This window comes from Ailuropoda melanoleuca, chromosome 7 (assembly GCF_002007445.2).
Source record: "Ailuropoda melanoleuca isolate Jingjing chromosome 7, ASM200744v2, whole genome shotgun sequence".
NCBI classification, from domain to species: Eukaryota; Metazoa; Chordata; class Mammalia; order Carnivora; family Ursidae; genus Ailuropoda; species Ailuropoda melanoleuca.
In genome coordinates, this window is record NC_048224.1 from 141,300,304 (window position 1) to 141,315,350 (window position 15,047).

General features: G+C 52.2%; 2 protein-coding genes across 4 annotated transcripts in view; both read right to left on the reverse strand.

Moving 5' to 3' along the window:
* Positions 1-15,047, reverse strand: part of RASA3 (RAS p21 protein activator 3) — a 123,199-nt gene that overhangs the window by 63,301 nt on the left and 44,851 nt on the right. For all 3 annotated transcript variants that reach the window (XR_004626842.1, XM_011233273.3, XM_034665538.1), the window contains exon 2: positions 8,090-8,207. Coding sequence is in view for 2 of the 3 variants with exons in the window: in XM_011233273.3 (XP_011231575.2) it covers positions 8,090-8,207 (118 nt within the window). In the remaining variant the exon portion in view is untranslated. The remainder of the gene's footprint in view (positions 1-8,089; positions 8,208-15,047) is intronic.
* Positions 10,150-15,047, reverse strand: part of LOC117803140 — a 17,074-nt gene continuing 12,176 nt past the window's right edge. Inside the window, exon 2 of the mRNA XM_034665539.1 lies at positions 10,150-15,031. Within this exon, the coding sequence (XP_034521430.1) occupies positions 14,840-15,031 (192 nt within the window). The 3' untranslated portion in view covers positions 10,150-14,839. The remainder of the gene's footprint in view (positions 15,032-15,047) is intronic.

Consider the following 15,047-nt stretch of genomic DNA (forward strand, 5'->3'; position numbering starts at 1 on the left):
CCCATCCCGAGCCCGACGGGCGCGGTCCAGCCTCACCGCCCGGAGCAGAGTGGCCTGGTGCACGGCTGTCCCGTGGTCCCAGGAGCTCCCGCGGCGCAAGTGCTCGGCGGAAGGGTACTCGATGTTGGAAGGCTCCGGGGCGTCACGCGGAGCGGCCCTCCGGAAAGCGAGGACGGATTCAGCCCACACGCCCACCAACATGGAGTCTTACCAACATGTACAAACTTGGCTCATCTGACGGCAAAACAAGCCTCGCGCTTTCACGGGGAAAGTGTAAATCATCGGTGCGGCTCTGTGTCAACCAACCGTGTGTGGACACTGCTGCTGAAATGCCTCCGGCCTGCACCGTATCGATGTCAGCTCATGCTCAGGACGTTAATCCACTGACAACTTTCCAAGTTGTGTCACAGATTAGAAGATAAATAACTGATACGCGGCATGTAAGAAACACCTTTTTAACTGGAAACGCCACAAAGTGGTTGATGCTTTCTATCATCAATGGGCAAGGACAGGCATGTGGTCCTGCCTTCTCCAAAATGTGCCCCGGCAGAGAGCAGCAGGGCTCTTGCCCTCAGGAGCTGAGGCTGCCCGCGCAGCAGTGACACCTGCCGGGGCAGGAGGGTGGACATGGGCTGCAAGTGGAGCGGGTACCCCTCCCGAGTGTCCCCCACCCCAGGACACACCAACATGGTCATCTGGACAACCCCACCCCCGTCCTGGGTCAACAGGAAAGTCTGCACTTGCTCTTCGCAGGCTGCAGTCGGAAGCATGTTCCCAGAGAGAAGGGAAACCCAAGCGTTCTCCCATCCCCGCCCTTCTCCATGTGCCGGGCAAGACAACGTCTTCTTTCTTGTGAACTCAAAGGCGGCCCCAGCCCCCAGCCTCCCCTTCCTCCCCATTAGCAGCTTAACCTGGGCTGTCTCTCCACACAGACCCCGCTTTGTCCCCAGCCAGGGTCAGCAGCAGTCAGATGCATGACTCATGCCCCACACAGTCAGCCCCACTTGCAGCCTTAGGGCTCCAGAGCCCTCTTTCCAAATAAAGAAAAAAGCAGCCCAAAGGACTTGGCTTGCCTTAAATACTGCATCTGACAGAAAGGGATGAGTGTGTACCACGGCACCCGCCTCCGAGGCTGGCCGGAGTGACAAGCTCTTTCCTCCGTAATTACGGGGAGGAGCTCAAATGCAGTTTCACAAAATCCAGTGAACTCTCACAAAGAGAGAAGATGACATCCTCCTGCCGAAAACCGAGCTGATCTGTAACTAGCTTGACAAGGGGAAACCGCCTGCCTTCCTCCCACTCCTCCCAGAGCCCAGATGTGCAGAACAGAGGTTCAGACAGGCCTCATCGGGACCGCAGAGAAACCGCGGACTTCTCCATGAGTCATTTCCCAGCATCTGAGCGAGGCTGGCAGCGCCCCACCCACACCAAGGCTGCTAGCCCTGCGGCCACGATGCTTGCTCACAGGAAAACAGCTGTGCGCCTCGTTTTCTCTGGTTTCATGCTATGTCGCAAACGCCGGAGTCCATTTCCCAACATCTGGGCAGGGGAGTGGAGGGGCGGGGCTGCCTGAGCTGCTCCAGATTCGGGGAAGATGGAAAGGCTGCCCAAGAATAAGGAACCCCACTCCGAGTCTTTCTGTAGAGGACCATTCTTATGATGGTCGTATGCCACAGAGAAGGCCACACTGGGGACAGAGCGTCCAGGCTCCCAGAGGGAACTCAGGGCCTCCCCCAAAGCCCGACATGGACCAGAAGCCAGGCAGGTAGGGTGGGTTTTCCAGAAAGGGCACCAGCCTATCTCCAAACAGCTCAGAGTTCAGCTTATAAAATGTGCCTGTTAAGTTGTTAACTAAAAGCTGGATTAAAATTTCACTAAACCAAATACTGTTCAAACGTCCACAGGAGAAGAAGGAGAAACACTGAAGAAGCAGAGCGCAGGCACCGACAGGGACTGCCGAGCTGGCAGCGTCTGCGTTCGCATCTGCAGTGGGCATGGGCACCAGGAAGGCCTGTGACACACGGTTCCAGAAAGGAGCCTCGGAGGCACAAGCCTCCACTGCCGGTCCCCTCCACACACTCTCAGAGGCAGGAGGAAACCCTCCTGGCTTCTTCTCACTCCCTTCAGACCTCCTTTGAACCCCTGCGTGGCCTGCCTCCCCAGCCCCCGCTGCATCTTCATGGGAGGACGGGTGCTCAGCCTGTGCTGAACCCCGACCCAACTCACGTCACCACCTGACCCACTCACAGCAGCCTCCAGGGAGGCACAGCGCCCGATGAAACTGCTCTGGTCCCACAAAGGACACGTGTCACATCGTGTGGCATTCTGTACACTTGCAGCAGGGACAGAAGGGACTTAGCTAAGCCTCCCCCAGAAAGCAGAGAGTCGGAGGTCAGATCAGTGTCTGTCCCAGTGCTGGGCTGAAGTGTCACCTGGGCCCATCGCTGCCTGCACTCAAGGGGCTCCATGCTGGGATGCGGGCGTGAAGCACTAAAGGGTCCATGGACAAAAGGGTCCACAGGGACAGACATTCGAGGGTGGTAGCCTGGCAGGCAGGGCCGGAGGAGCCCCAGGTCAGCATCAGGCAGGCACAGGACCAGGCAGGAAACACACCCAGAGCTGCTCACACTCTTCCCCAAGCACCAGGACCCAAACTGGGGATTCCTCCTAGAGCAGGACCATGGAGAGACGATCCCCGCCCGGAGCACCCCAGAACGGGGGGGATGGATCCCTGCCCGGAGAACCCCAGAACAGTGGGGGGGGGTGGATCCCCACCCAGAGAACCCCAGAACAATGGGGGGATGGATCCCCACCCGGAGAACCCCAAGATTGTGGGGCACGAATTCACCTACTCCCACTGGCAAGGACTGTGTAAAGCCTGCATTTATGTCCAAAAGACTTTTTTTTAAACTTAAACTGGAGAAATTAGAGCTAAAAGTAAATGTTAGGAGAAACTGTTATGTGTACAGCCTCATAAATCAAAGTCAGTGTTCGTCAACGACTTGTTTTTTATTAAAAACCTCCAAGAAAATGGAGTCTGTGTTCCCAAACCACAGACCCTCACCGTCCCTTCCAGAGTCTAGCCCAGACAGCTGCTCCCCCGCAAGACTGTGCCTCGGGCTCGTCCCTGCTGGAGTCGTGCCTGGCGCACCGTGGGGCCGGTTTCCGAGCAACTGACATTTTTCAGTAGGAGCAGAAAGGCGCTGCCACGTCTCAGACCCACACACTCCTTTAATTCCAGATTGGAAGTGCGCACCCATCCCGCCCGGGAACGACCTCTCCTTTGGGAACGTGCTCAGCAGGAACGACAGGATGTGAGGGGCTGTAATTACGCCCCTGTCGATAAACATGGTGACGAGCTAACCCCTCCTCACTTTGCTCCAGAAAGCGGTTATTTTACTGTCTAACTTCTAATCTTATGTAAAAAAGCAAAAACAAAAACATCGCCTATAATCTACTATCCCCCCAAAATAACCACACCGACATTATGTCCACAGATTCCAGTCCATTTTTGGAAAGGGAATCTCACTGTGAACACAGCTTTGTGACCTGCCATTCACACTCAACGGACACAAGCACGGCCTGTGCGCTGGGAGCCCCGTGCCCGCTAGAAGGTGAGAAGCCGCGAGCAGCCGCCAGAGCCCGGCCTCCGAGGGAGACAAGTCAGGGCTGCAGGCCAGCACCAGGTGGTGGCCCCTTCCCCCCCCCCCCAAACCAGGTGAGAGGAGGCGGACGGTGACTGCCCGTGGGCGGGGGTCCCGGAGCGACCGTGGGGAGCGGCTCAGCATGGTCCCCCTCAGTCAGAGCGGCCACGTGAGGTTCAGATCAGGAAGTGTGGGGCAGCTCCTCTCCCACCCCGAAGCTGTTCGTACATGTTGTGGGGATTTTGTGGGAAAGGTAGGCAATGTCATCCTCGCAATAATCACATACATTAACAAAAGGAAACGAAAACACTAGGACTTTGTGGAATATTCTTGCTCATGAGCAGGTTAGCCCAGCACCTCAGAGGTCTTGCTTTTAACTTCTTTTGTGCGCGTAACACGGATACGCTTCTTTTACTGGATAAAATGGTGATTTCGTCCACGGTGTAACCCTCCCCATCCCTGTTTTGGAAGCAGGAGGTAGACTCTTCTGGGTGGGGTCCGCAGGTGCTCTCTGCAGATGAGCCAGGCCGTCCACGACGGGCCGCTGCCTGTGAGCCCCGACCTGGCCAGCCCCACACCCTAGAGCCTCGAGTTTAAGCAAGCAGACGATGAGCTGCCATTTAAGTGGTGACACGATTATAGCCACAAAAGTTACGTGTGAACAAAGTTCACCCTCAACATCAGGAAAGTAGTTTTCCTAGTAAGACATAAACTTTGTCCAAAGTCACTTTTGTGGAGAAGGGACAAGGCCAGGAGGAAAGGGCTTGTGCTCCCAGTGTCTGACCCAACGAGCTCTTCCAAGCTGATCTGAAACAGAGGCTCCCCCCAGCCCCTGCTCTCCCCCATCAAAAGGAAAGAAAAGAACAAACCAGGGCCTTTCCCCAGGATATCTCCTGAGGAATCACTAGCGAGGGGTAGACACGAGTGAGTTCTGGGGACACCCGTGCAACACAGTTGCCATCCCAGGGACCCCAGGCACAACCCTCCGCTGGGGAGAAGAAGGGAAGGAGACGTGTGTCCCCTTCTCTCTGACACATTCCATCTACACGTCTGGCTGAGTCTGAAGATGGTACAAGCAGCAGCTGAGCTCGAGACCTACCCTGCCCCAGAAGCCCAGCCAGGCCGCCAAGCCCTCTGGCTCTTTTGAGTTCAGGGACCACGTGGAAGCTCTTTATTTCCCACAGTGACTCAGCCAAATTGAACATCCAATCTGAGAGGAAACGCTGAGGCCGGTGGAAGCATGCTGGGGAGAGGCAAGACTCCTCGGCCATGGCACAGGCGAGGAGGGGACTTCCTCGGAGGTGATGACTGACCCCTGACCACAGTGGTGGCCATCTTGGCTCCCAGTGTGCCCACTTCCTTCTCACTGGCAGATGCCATTGGAGCCTGGGTCTTCCTCCTCTGGCCTCAACGTCAGCACAGGCCTCCAGATGGGTCTGCTGCTTCTGGGCTCCAGCCAAGGCCACTTGAGCCAGCATCTTCAAATATCGCCTTCTTCCAGCTATCCTCAGGTGGGTGGGCCCCAGAGCCCCAGAAGGGCTCCCACCCTTCTTCCCTCTCACCTCACGAGTCCTCACGAGACGTGTCTGGACACATTCCGTCCTGTCCCTAACCCTCTCTCATCTTTCCCACTTCTTTGCCTACCTGAGGTGTATTCCGAGCTTGCTTCGCATTCACCACTTCTCCCTTCAGCTACACCTGGTCAGCTATTTATTCGTCCAGCGATGTTTCATAATTCCTGTGTTCTTCCTTTCTGGAAATTGTTTGGTTCTTTTGCAAACTGGGTTCATCATTCTTTAGCATTTCTCATCCCATTCATGTTTTTAGTCTTGTCTCTTATTACTTCAAATTCATTAAACTCTGTTGGCTGACGTTCTGCAAACTCGGCAGGTCTGATTCTTAGTCTGTTGTTTTTCTTGGCAAAGGCACACAACACTTTATTTCCTTGTGTTCTTTGAATATTTTCTCCTCAGCGATCACAGAGGAAGAGTCTTTGAGGCCTGGACTGAAGGGTACGTTTGGATTTGCTTTGACTGGCATTTCGTCTCCTCAGTGGACATTACAAACTGCAAATCCAGGACTACGGTAACGCACGTGCGTGGACTGAGGTTTTCGGATCACAGACGCGGTATGGGTTCAGGCCTGCAAACTCACAAGAGAGCTTTTGCTAACTTCTTTTATGGGTGCGTTTATTTGCCTTTTCACCCTTACACTATGGAGCAGAACTCTGGGGCTCCAGCTCACAAGGTCCACCAGTGTGAATACTGTTTTTGCCTCGATACTAAATGTCCAAGTGCACCCATATTTTTTAAGCTGCTGGAATTATTTTGTGTTAGTGTCTTTCTTTGCTGTCAGGGTTAACTTTCTGTTTACAGCACCCTCTCCTTGTCTGGCACATCAGAGAAGCATTCAATAAATATTCATTGAGGGGCGCCTGGGTGGCTCAGTCAGTTAAGCGTCCGACTCTTGGTTTCAGCTCAGGTCAGGATCTCAGGGTCCTGGGATCGCACCAGGCTCCATGCTCAGTGGGGAGTCTGCTCCAGATTCTCCCCTTCCACCCCTCCCTCACTCACACGTACGTGCACTCGCTCGCTCTCTCTCTCAAATAAATAAATAAATCTTTAAAAAATAAATAAATACCCATTGAACTAATAAATAAATAAATAAACAAAAATAGCCAAGCTCATTAAAACTGTCTGTGAGGAGAGCATGACGTTTCCAAGTACGAACCATTTCAGTGCACTGACTAGAGTTAACTGGCTCCTTGGGACACCATTTTGGGGGCTACCACCTGATTCTGGCTGTTTCTCAGATGGCTGATTTTCCAAGAGGACAGTATTACGACATCATCATCTTTATTTAGCTCTGAGCCTCCCAGAAGCACATTTTCTAGTACCACCAAAGCCAGGAACCACGATTTCCATTTCTAAACTTGTCTAAAATGTTTTGAAGACCGTGACCCCCATTCTCAACCTTGCCTAAAACAGAGGTTCCCGAATAGACTCCCTTCCCAGAGGTCTTGGCTCAGCACGTCTGGGGAGAGCCCAGTTTCCCCGAGACCACAGTTACTTTCCAGGTTTATGACCTCCAGGCCTCGACACCAACCACGTGAACACAGAAAGGGTTTGTCTGGCGTCAGGATAAAGGAAGTCACCCAGAAGGTTCAGTAACATCACCCTCCCTGGCAGCACCTTCATCACCAGCCCCACAGCCAGACCTGACTCCTGACAAACGTCTCAGGCTTTTCGCTTTTCTCCAACAAATTATTTCTGAGACTCCTGAGCACGCCCGGCACACGCACAACTGTGCGCACTCAGCCTCAGGAGCGCCTCCCGGTGCTGGGGGCCCAGAGCAGACGGAGATCGAAAGGTGTCTCCCCATTTTAGGAGCAGGAAATCCCTAACAGGTTTGTAAACACTAAGCTCAGTCAGTGGTCAGAACGTGCTGTTTCTTCCCTTGTAGAAGGACTAATATGCAAGGATATAATTCTTCAGCTAAAAATGTTCTCCAACTCAAACAGCTGTCTGCACGGGTCCACACAACCCGTAATTCTAACCCTGAAGGTGCAGTCGCGGGCTTCGTGGGGATCCTTCTCCACTCCACTAACCACTCGATGATAAAAGACTTGCTCGGGACCCCACTACTAGCTTTGCCGGCTTTACCCGTGCTGCAAACCACGATCCCACCCCCTCGCTAACACTCGCATTTCTGGGTCCTCTCTCGCTGCCCCCCATGTAAACTGCTGCAACTTTTAGGGTGCCCTCACCTCCTGTCCCTGGGGTGTGGTCCAGGGGCAGCATCCCGGGAGCTTGTCAGGAATGAAGATTACGGCCCACCCTACATGTCCTGGGCAGATGTCAGTGTCGACAAGACCTCCAGTGGTGAGTGGCCCTTCGCAGCTGACCTTGAGGGGCACCGATGTGCTCATTGCGTGGCAAATTCCTCAGTCTGAGACCTGTCAGGTGCTGCTCCTTCTGACCGGACCTTCTCTAACGCTATTAGTGAACGCTGTCCAGGCCCCCTTTCCTCAGGGAGTATTACCTCCACACCCATCTCAGATATGTCTCTCTAGGAAAATTTAAAGGAAGGTGGTTTAAAAAAAAAAAGCTTCCCAAATATTCACCTCTCAAAATGCCTGACTGGTGCTGTGTTGGGTACACACCTGCAGCTCATCTCTGACTAGAAGGTGTCCACACGCGCCCAGTACCGGGCAACAGCTCCCCCATGCACCTGCAGGCTGCTCGGTCCTGGGCGGCACGAGCATCTGGGAAGACCATCACCCGCCACCAAGATGGCGGCACCACTGCCCTGAAAACAGGAGCTCGTGTGGACGTCTCAGCGTCTCACTCACACGGAGCAGCGCGGACAGCGGCAAAGGGCACCTGTGTTCGGGGTGCTCTCCACACAGAGGAAAACGGATCGAGTAAAGGAACAGCAGACATTACCAGAGTGACTTCTCCACAATTTTGGTCCTGAAAACCTCCTCCCGGTCCAGGTTCACAGTGCAGTAGCAATCTCGCATCTTGTTTGGCCCCGGGTAAGTGGGAAGATTTTTGGCTTCACCTAAAAAGCAAATGTAAATATACCGTCAACTTAGCATAAAGTTAGTTCATTCCCTTGCTAATCATAGGCACATTTCCAAGTAATGAATTTATTTCATAGCAACGCACTGCTTTCTCTTTTGTACACTCATTATTAGCTCTTTATAATGTCTTTCTTGCTACCACCAGTCAAAATACCAAAGAGAATACCATGTGTGGTGTTAGAATGCGAGGTAAAATACATATAACCTCCAAAACAAACTGATAAAAGTAGGAATCCATTAGCCTACAAATTAGGATTATTTGTTTTGTTTTATTCACACTAGCCCCCTTAATTTTTTTAAATGTGCAAATTACGGTAAGGTACATATAATTTAAAATGTATCATCTTAACCACCTTTAAGTGCAGAGCTCAGTAGTGTTAAGTATATTTATACCGTTGTGCAACCAACCTCTATAACTTTTTCATCTTGCAAAACTGAAACTCTGCACCCACTAAACACGTCCTCATTCCCCTCCCCAGCCCCTACCCTTCCACTTTGCGTCTGTGAATCTGGCTACTCTAGGTCATTCACCGAAGTGGGATCATTCAGTATTTGTCCTTCTGTGACTGCCTTATTTCACTCAGCACAATGCCCTCAAGGTTCATGTGTGTTGTAGCAAATGTCAGGATTTCCTTCCTTGTCAAGGCTAAATGATATTTCATAGTATGGATGGACCACATTTTGCTTATCCATTCATCCCCTAGGTTGCTTTTTTATTCTGAATTTGATTTGACAGTATTAGGTCAAAGTTGGAGCAATAATTAATGAGGAGGACTCTTTTTTTATTGACGAAACTATGAACTCCAGCTGTTTATTTTTTTAAAGACTGTATTTATTTGAGAGAGAGAGAGAGAGAGAGAGAGTGAGCACACAAGCGGGGGCGGAGGGGAAGAAGCAGGCTCCCCACTAAGCAGAGAGCCTGAAGCCGGGCTCGATCCCAGGACCCTGGTATCATGACCTGAGCCAAAGGCAGATGCTTCACCGACTGAGCCATCCGGGCGCCCCTCCAGCTGTTTAAAATACAGAGCGCTTAGCCAGTTAGAAGTAAGTCCCAAGGGGAGACCCGCTGTAGGTCAAGCGTCTCCCTCCCACGGCCCCTCCCCCACACGAAGGGGAAACCTGCAGGCAGCAGCATGCCCAGCCGGCCCTGCGGCGACTCCTCGAGTCCTTGTGGGACGCTGGGTCTCTGGAGAGATCATTATCAACACCGCAATCTAGCGCCCTCTACTAGAAGCACACAGGCATGGACAGCAGGGCCACAGCCCCGCTCACAGGCAGCTTGCAACCAGACACCCAGGTGACGTCCCCTCCGAGGAAGAAAAGCCTTGGACACACTCTTGCCTCTCAGAGGCTTTCCCTGTCTCCGCATCTTCTGGGACAGCCGCAGGCAGCCGAGCCCGTGCGTGGAAGACTGGGCAGTTCCGAGAGCCCAGCACCGTGCCAACGACCACCCAGGCACAGCCGCTAACACCTGTAGCACCATAAAGGACCAAACTGCCTCATTCTTGTCAAAACTGAAAAAAGCAACAGAAATCAATCCTGAACCAGACCACGAGCTCCTCAGAACTCAGCACCAAAACCTCCCAGGACACACCGTCTTCTGCACAACTCCCAACAAAAACAGCCGTTAACTCACTTGGGGGAAACAAGCTCATTTAAAAGATGCCAGTTTGCCAACGGGCATGCCGGAACCTCCAAGAGGGCAGAGACGAACTCAGTTTGTTTGGAGCTTTCTTGACTTTTCATTTAATGCCGTTACAGGCCCCCACGCAACAGGGTGGGGGTTTTCTGTGCCAATGCAGCTTATTTCTTTTTTTTTTTTTTAAAGATTTTATTTATTTATTCGACAGAGATAGAGACAGCCAGCGAGAGAGGGAACACAAGCAGGGGGAGTGGGAGAGGAAGAAGAAGGCTCATAGCGGAGGAGCCTGATGTGGGGCTCGATCCCATAACGCTGGGATCACACCCTGAGCCGAAGGCAGACGCCCAACCACTGTGCCACCCAGGCACCCCAATGCAGCTTATTTCTGAGCAGAGTGTTCCTTCGGATTTCTAGGAGCAGTGGCTGTGATCAGCGCATGTGGTCCCTTCCTGAGCACAGCCAGAACATGAGACCTGACTCTCCAAGCCTCAGTTTCCCCCACTGTAAGTGCACAAGAACACAGTAGCTCTCCAAGGCTCCTCCAGCTCCAAGAAGCTTTTAACTTAAAAGACTGCAGAGGTTTTTCTTTTGGGAATCATCAAAGGCTCCTAGCGGGTGAAGAAGGAAATAACAATGAATGTTTTCTTGCAGAACCACAACAGTACAATGCTCCAGAACACACCATGTCTACAGGAGTCCAGCCGTGAAAACATGGCTCAAGGTGGGTACCGTGAGGAGAGAAGGAAAAGACACCCCAGCCATGTCCTCTGCCCAGGGTCCTTAAGTTGGGGGCCTATCGGGACCGAACAGGCTGAGAATGAGGAGTTTCCCCAAGTCTCTGCTGGGAGCCCCGCTGCAGAACGGGGGTGGGCATCTCAGCTCTTGGGTGTCCCACCCCGACCATTTTCAGCAGAGATGACCACTCCTTCCACACTGACTCCTTATCCCAAAGGCTAGAGGCCTTTTCCCTGCCCGGCTGCGTATTACGGTGCCTTTCTGTCCCTGAGGAAAAACATGTCCCTCCTCTCAGCACGTGGAGACATTTACGCAGGAAAGTAAAGCTGTCCCAGTATACAGCAGGTGCTGAATTATTTGCTGAGTGAATGGATGAATAAGTGACCACCAAGCAAAAGAAAAGCAAACCTTGGTTTCATTCTAAGAACCAAATTAGGATCATTTTCATATGACTCTTTCTCCTACTGACCACGTCTGGAACGTATGCTATGAACCAACCAGATTTGATGAAGACAGCACATCTGGAACTTGATTCCTTCCCCAAACACCTAACAGAAGTAAAAGGTCTTAAGAAACAGTAAACAAAAGACACTGAATGAGCAACTCTGGTTCCGACATCCAGGAATGAAGCCCTGGGTAAGGGAGACAGAGGTTGTGTTCTACAAGCATCTTCGTTCCTGAGCCAACATTGCTAACAATCCTTGTGCCAGAAAAACCGAACCCTCAGCCTCCCGCTCAACCAGAGAGAGGGAAGAGCCACGTGTGGATGCCCACGCCTCGCTGCTGCTGGGGGGGTGGGGGGTGGGGTTCAGCCTGATAAAGAAGCCTCTGTCCAGTCTGGAGGGCCTCAAGGGTGCCGAGGAGCAAGGCCGTCCCTACCCTGAAAGGGGGTGTTGGAGGTCACGGAACCCAGCGCCCTAGGAATGACGCTGGCGACAGAACGCAGCCGCATCACCTCTGAGGGGTCTGATCTTGTTTGCTGCCCTCCAGCACCCAGCACAGAGGCTGGAGCGCCCTCAACACCCCAGGAAGAGAAGGGTGGAGGAAGGAGGGGAGGAGCATCAGAGGGAAGCATGTAGAGGGAGGCTCTACTAAGCACCTTCCTTCTAGCTGTGAACCTCTGGGGTTCCTCCTCCATGTGCTCAGATCCGCCACATCCACACGGCCTAGTGCGCCCTCCCCGCCCAGTGGCCTCCACTTGTGGAAGGGGAACACTGTGGGAGAATTTACGCAGGTCTTTCGGTCATTCTGGTTCAGAATACTTAAACGGCCCAGAGTCTGGTAGCCAGCATAGCTTATTATAACAACGTAAGAGTCTATCTCCCCAAAAAGATCAATTTCAGGATGAAAATATTCTATTTCCCTGAACATGTATTTTTGAATACCTTGCTATTTTATCACTTGACATTAAATAGAACAAAACTCCATAAAAACAGACAAAACTGGATTTCTAAATCAAGTTATAAGCAGCCTCCCCTACCGCACACTGATTCAGTCTGAAAACTCCATGCTGAGCTGCCTGGGCGCCACCGTCACCAGACACCCGCCCCCTCAGCCTCCAGGGCATCATGTCACAGAAGAACCACTTAATACACATTTCAGATTTCCTCCAAGAAATCTGTAATACAGGTAATGGGGTAGGGAGAAGACAAGCATAAAATAAGGCTGTTCACAGGGCGCCTGGGTGGCTCTTGGTTTCAGCTCAGGTCATGATCTCAGGGTTGTGGGATCGAGCCCCAGGTCAAGCTCCGCGCTCAGCAGGGAGTCGGCTTGAGGATTCTCTCTCTCCCTCTGCTTCTTGCATGCACACACACTCTCTCTCTCAAAAAATAAGTCTGTTCACATGGAAATTAAAAGTTCAAAATATAATGAAAAGAAGAAAATTGTATCTATCCAGCCCTAACATGTGTGACTCAGTGATCAGTTAAACTCCGAGTTCCCTGGGAGCTATGGCACGAATGGAAATATGGCAGAAAGCACACTTCTCAGAATTTACTTGGAAAGGAAGCGCACCAATTCTCCACAGAGAAACACTGCTCTGGAGCAACCCTCTCCTAGCCTCACACAGGAGGCAGGAAATGACGGGCTGGGCATGCGTCGTGTTCATTCTATAAGGGGTGCAAAAACACGCTTCATGTGGCAACGTCTCGTCCCGTCCATCACAAGAAGTGGGTCACAAATCACAACCGCTGTGAAGCATCTCAGCAGAGAAGGTGGTGTGAACAAGGAGGCCCCACCTGGCTCAAGGCTGGAACTCCGCACACTTACCATGGACTCGGACCGGCATTTCCACTCCTAACACTGTCTCACAGCCAAAGCACAGATGCCCTTCCAATTCCTTCGTGGACCCACAACCCATGAGGCACACATCGGGGACCTACAGCCCAGCCCATCCACCAGCAGACCTCGAGCCCCATGAAGGCCTCACGGTACAGAAGCTTCATCCAGCCAAATCCATCCCAACCCATGGGCCTCAAATCCCTGGCCCCAAAGCTGTGAGACACAAGTTGTTCCCAAGCTGAAAAGCTGTGAGGAAAACTATACCAGGACACACACCAAGTCCTCAGGTTCCGATGCTCCCACAGGACTACCCAGGACACACACACACACGCCCTCAGGTTCAGGAGCTCCTACGTTAGTAGGTAAAGAGTCTTTCCTCTTCCTTTCCATCCAGGTGCAGTGGTGATAATCTGAATCATGGGATTAGACCAGTGACAGAATGTCTGACACTGTGCAGCCATCACACTATCGAATCTGTCACAGTCCTGAGGGCCTAGGGAGCCGTGTGCTGTGGGCACCATGTGGCAGCTACAGGAGATACCCTGCTGCTCCCACCAGGTACATTTTGATCTAATTCCACACGCGTGTATCCCAGATTGGAGAAGAGTAAAATAAATGTGATAGACAAGCACACAGGGCAGCCCAGATGAAGGAACAGCCCGGTCTGCAGGGACCTTTGAAGGCTGGACCAGGCAGAGCCACCAGTGGTTGTGACCAAACCCTTCCCGAGCGGTCACTCTAGCGGTAAAGGAGAGTTGAGCGGGTCCACCGTGATGAACTGTGCTGGCTGCTTTTACAACTTCAGGATCCAGCTAGTATTTTTAACATTCCTTAACAGACCAACAGACTGGAACAAAGACAGTTAATGCCCCCGAGTGAGCATGCTGGGGTCCACTGGGCTGCTGCCAGAGCCACATCAGAGAAGGGCTATACTCTCACTGGGTTTACAGCCACGATCCTAGGCAGGGGCACCCCTGCTGGTCCTACAGTTACTCTGCATTTAACCACTAGGGAAAGGTGCCCCTGCCCTGACCTTTATGTCCATTTGTCAGGAAGCTGTAATGTTCTGAGCCTGTGAGTGGAAGACAATTTCCCATCACCAGCTAACACTGTCATAAAAATACACAGATCTATGGCCCCTCAGGTGCTGTGACCTCAGGCTGTGGCCCCACCAAGGCCAGGAGAACATCCTCTGCTGGGTCCTACCCTCAGGTGGCAATAAGACATAGACTGCTCCCCCTACACAGTTCTAAATTTTGAGTTAGTGATTTAAAAATAAAGTGGTTTCACATTTCTTTCTAATCCTTTTGAAAACTCTGAAGATCCAGCCATGCTGGCTACTTCCCCTTGTTGAAATGGTTGTGGGTCTGGTGGGGGCAGCCCCTCTCAGGGGGCAACTGCCTGGCCTTATACATTTGGGGCCCTCCAGCCACATGCGTGGGTCTGCCTGCCCTCCCTGACCCCTCATGTGGTCTTCCGGGGCCCCACTCTTAAGGACGGCAGTCTATCATCAAGGTGCACCTGCCCTGGAGTTCTTCACCACCCCCAAAGCGCAAGTGGCATCTGGGCTCCCCCTGATTAATGGGAATTTCTGGCTGGAAGGCTGCCTGTGGCAGCTAAATAATGAGACTACAGGGTCTGTGCTTCCTCCACACCTTCCAGCACAGCTCTGCTCCCCAAAGTCTTTTGTTCTTCTATGCTTTGTTTCTACTAGTTGCATTAGGAATCTCTAGCAGGTTACAGTAAAGGGACAAGGGTGAGGAGGCAGCTGAGGAGGCTGAAGAATGTAACAGGGACACAAATGGCAGGAATAGGCTAAGATTTTTTTTTTTTTTAATGCAGGAAACTAAAGTGAGGTACTATGGAAACTTCTGGAAGAGTAAGGGCCCCTGAACAATGGTGAAGATGAGGATCTGAGCTGTCCCCAAGCTGGGTCTGGGCCCTCCTAGAACATTACCCCTGTGTATCTGCACAGTAAACAGGAGGTACCAATAAGTAGGGATCACACAAAAGAGAGCAAACAGTCTTCAGGATGCCCTCAGCGCTACAGGAAACCTCGGCCTGGGAACAGTTTTCACCTGGCACTCCCACCTCCAGAGGAGTTATCATGTGACCCAAATAAGAAAGAGGAAGAGGGAAGAACACCTGGGAGAACACCCGA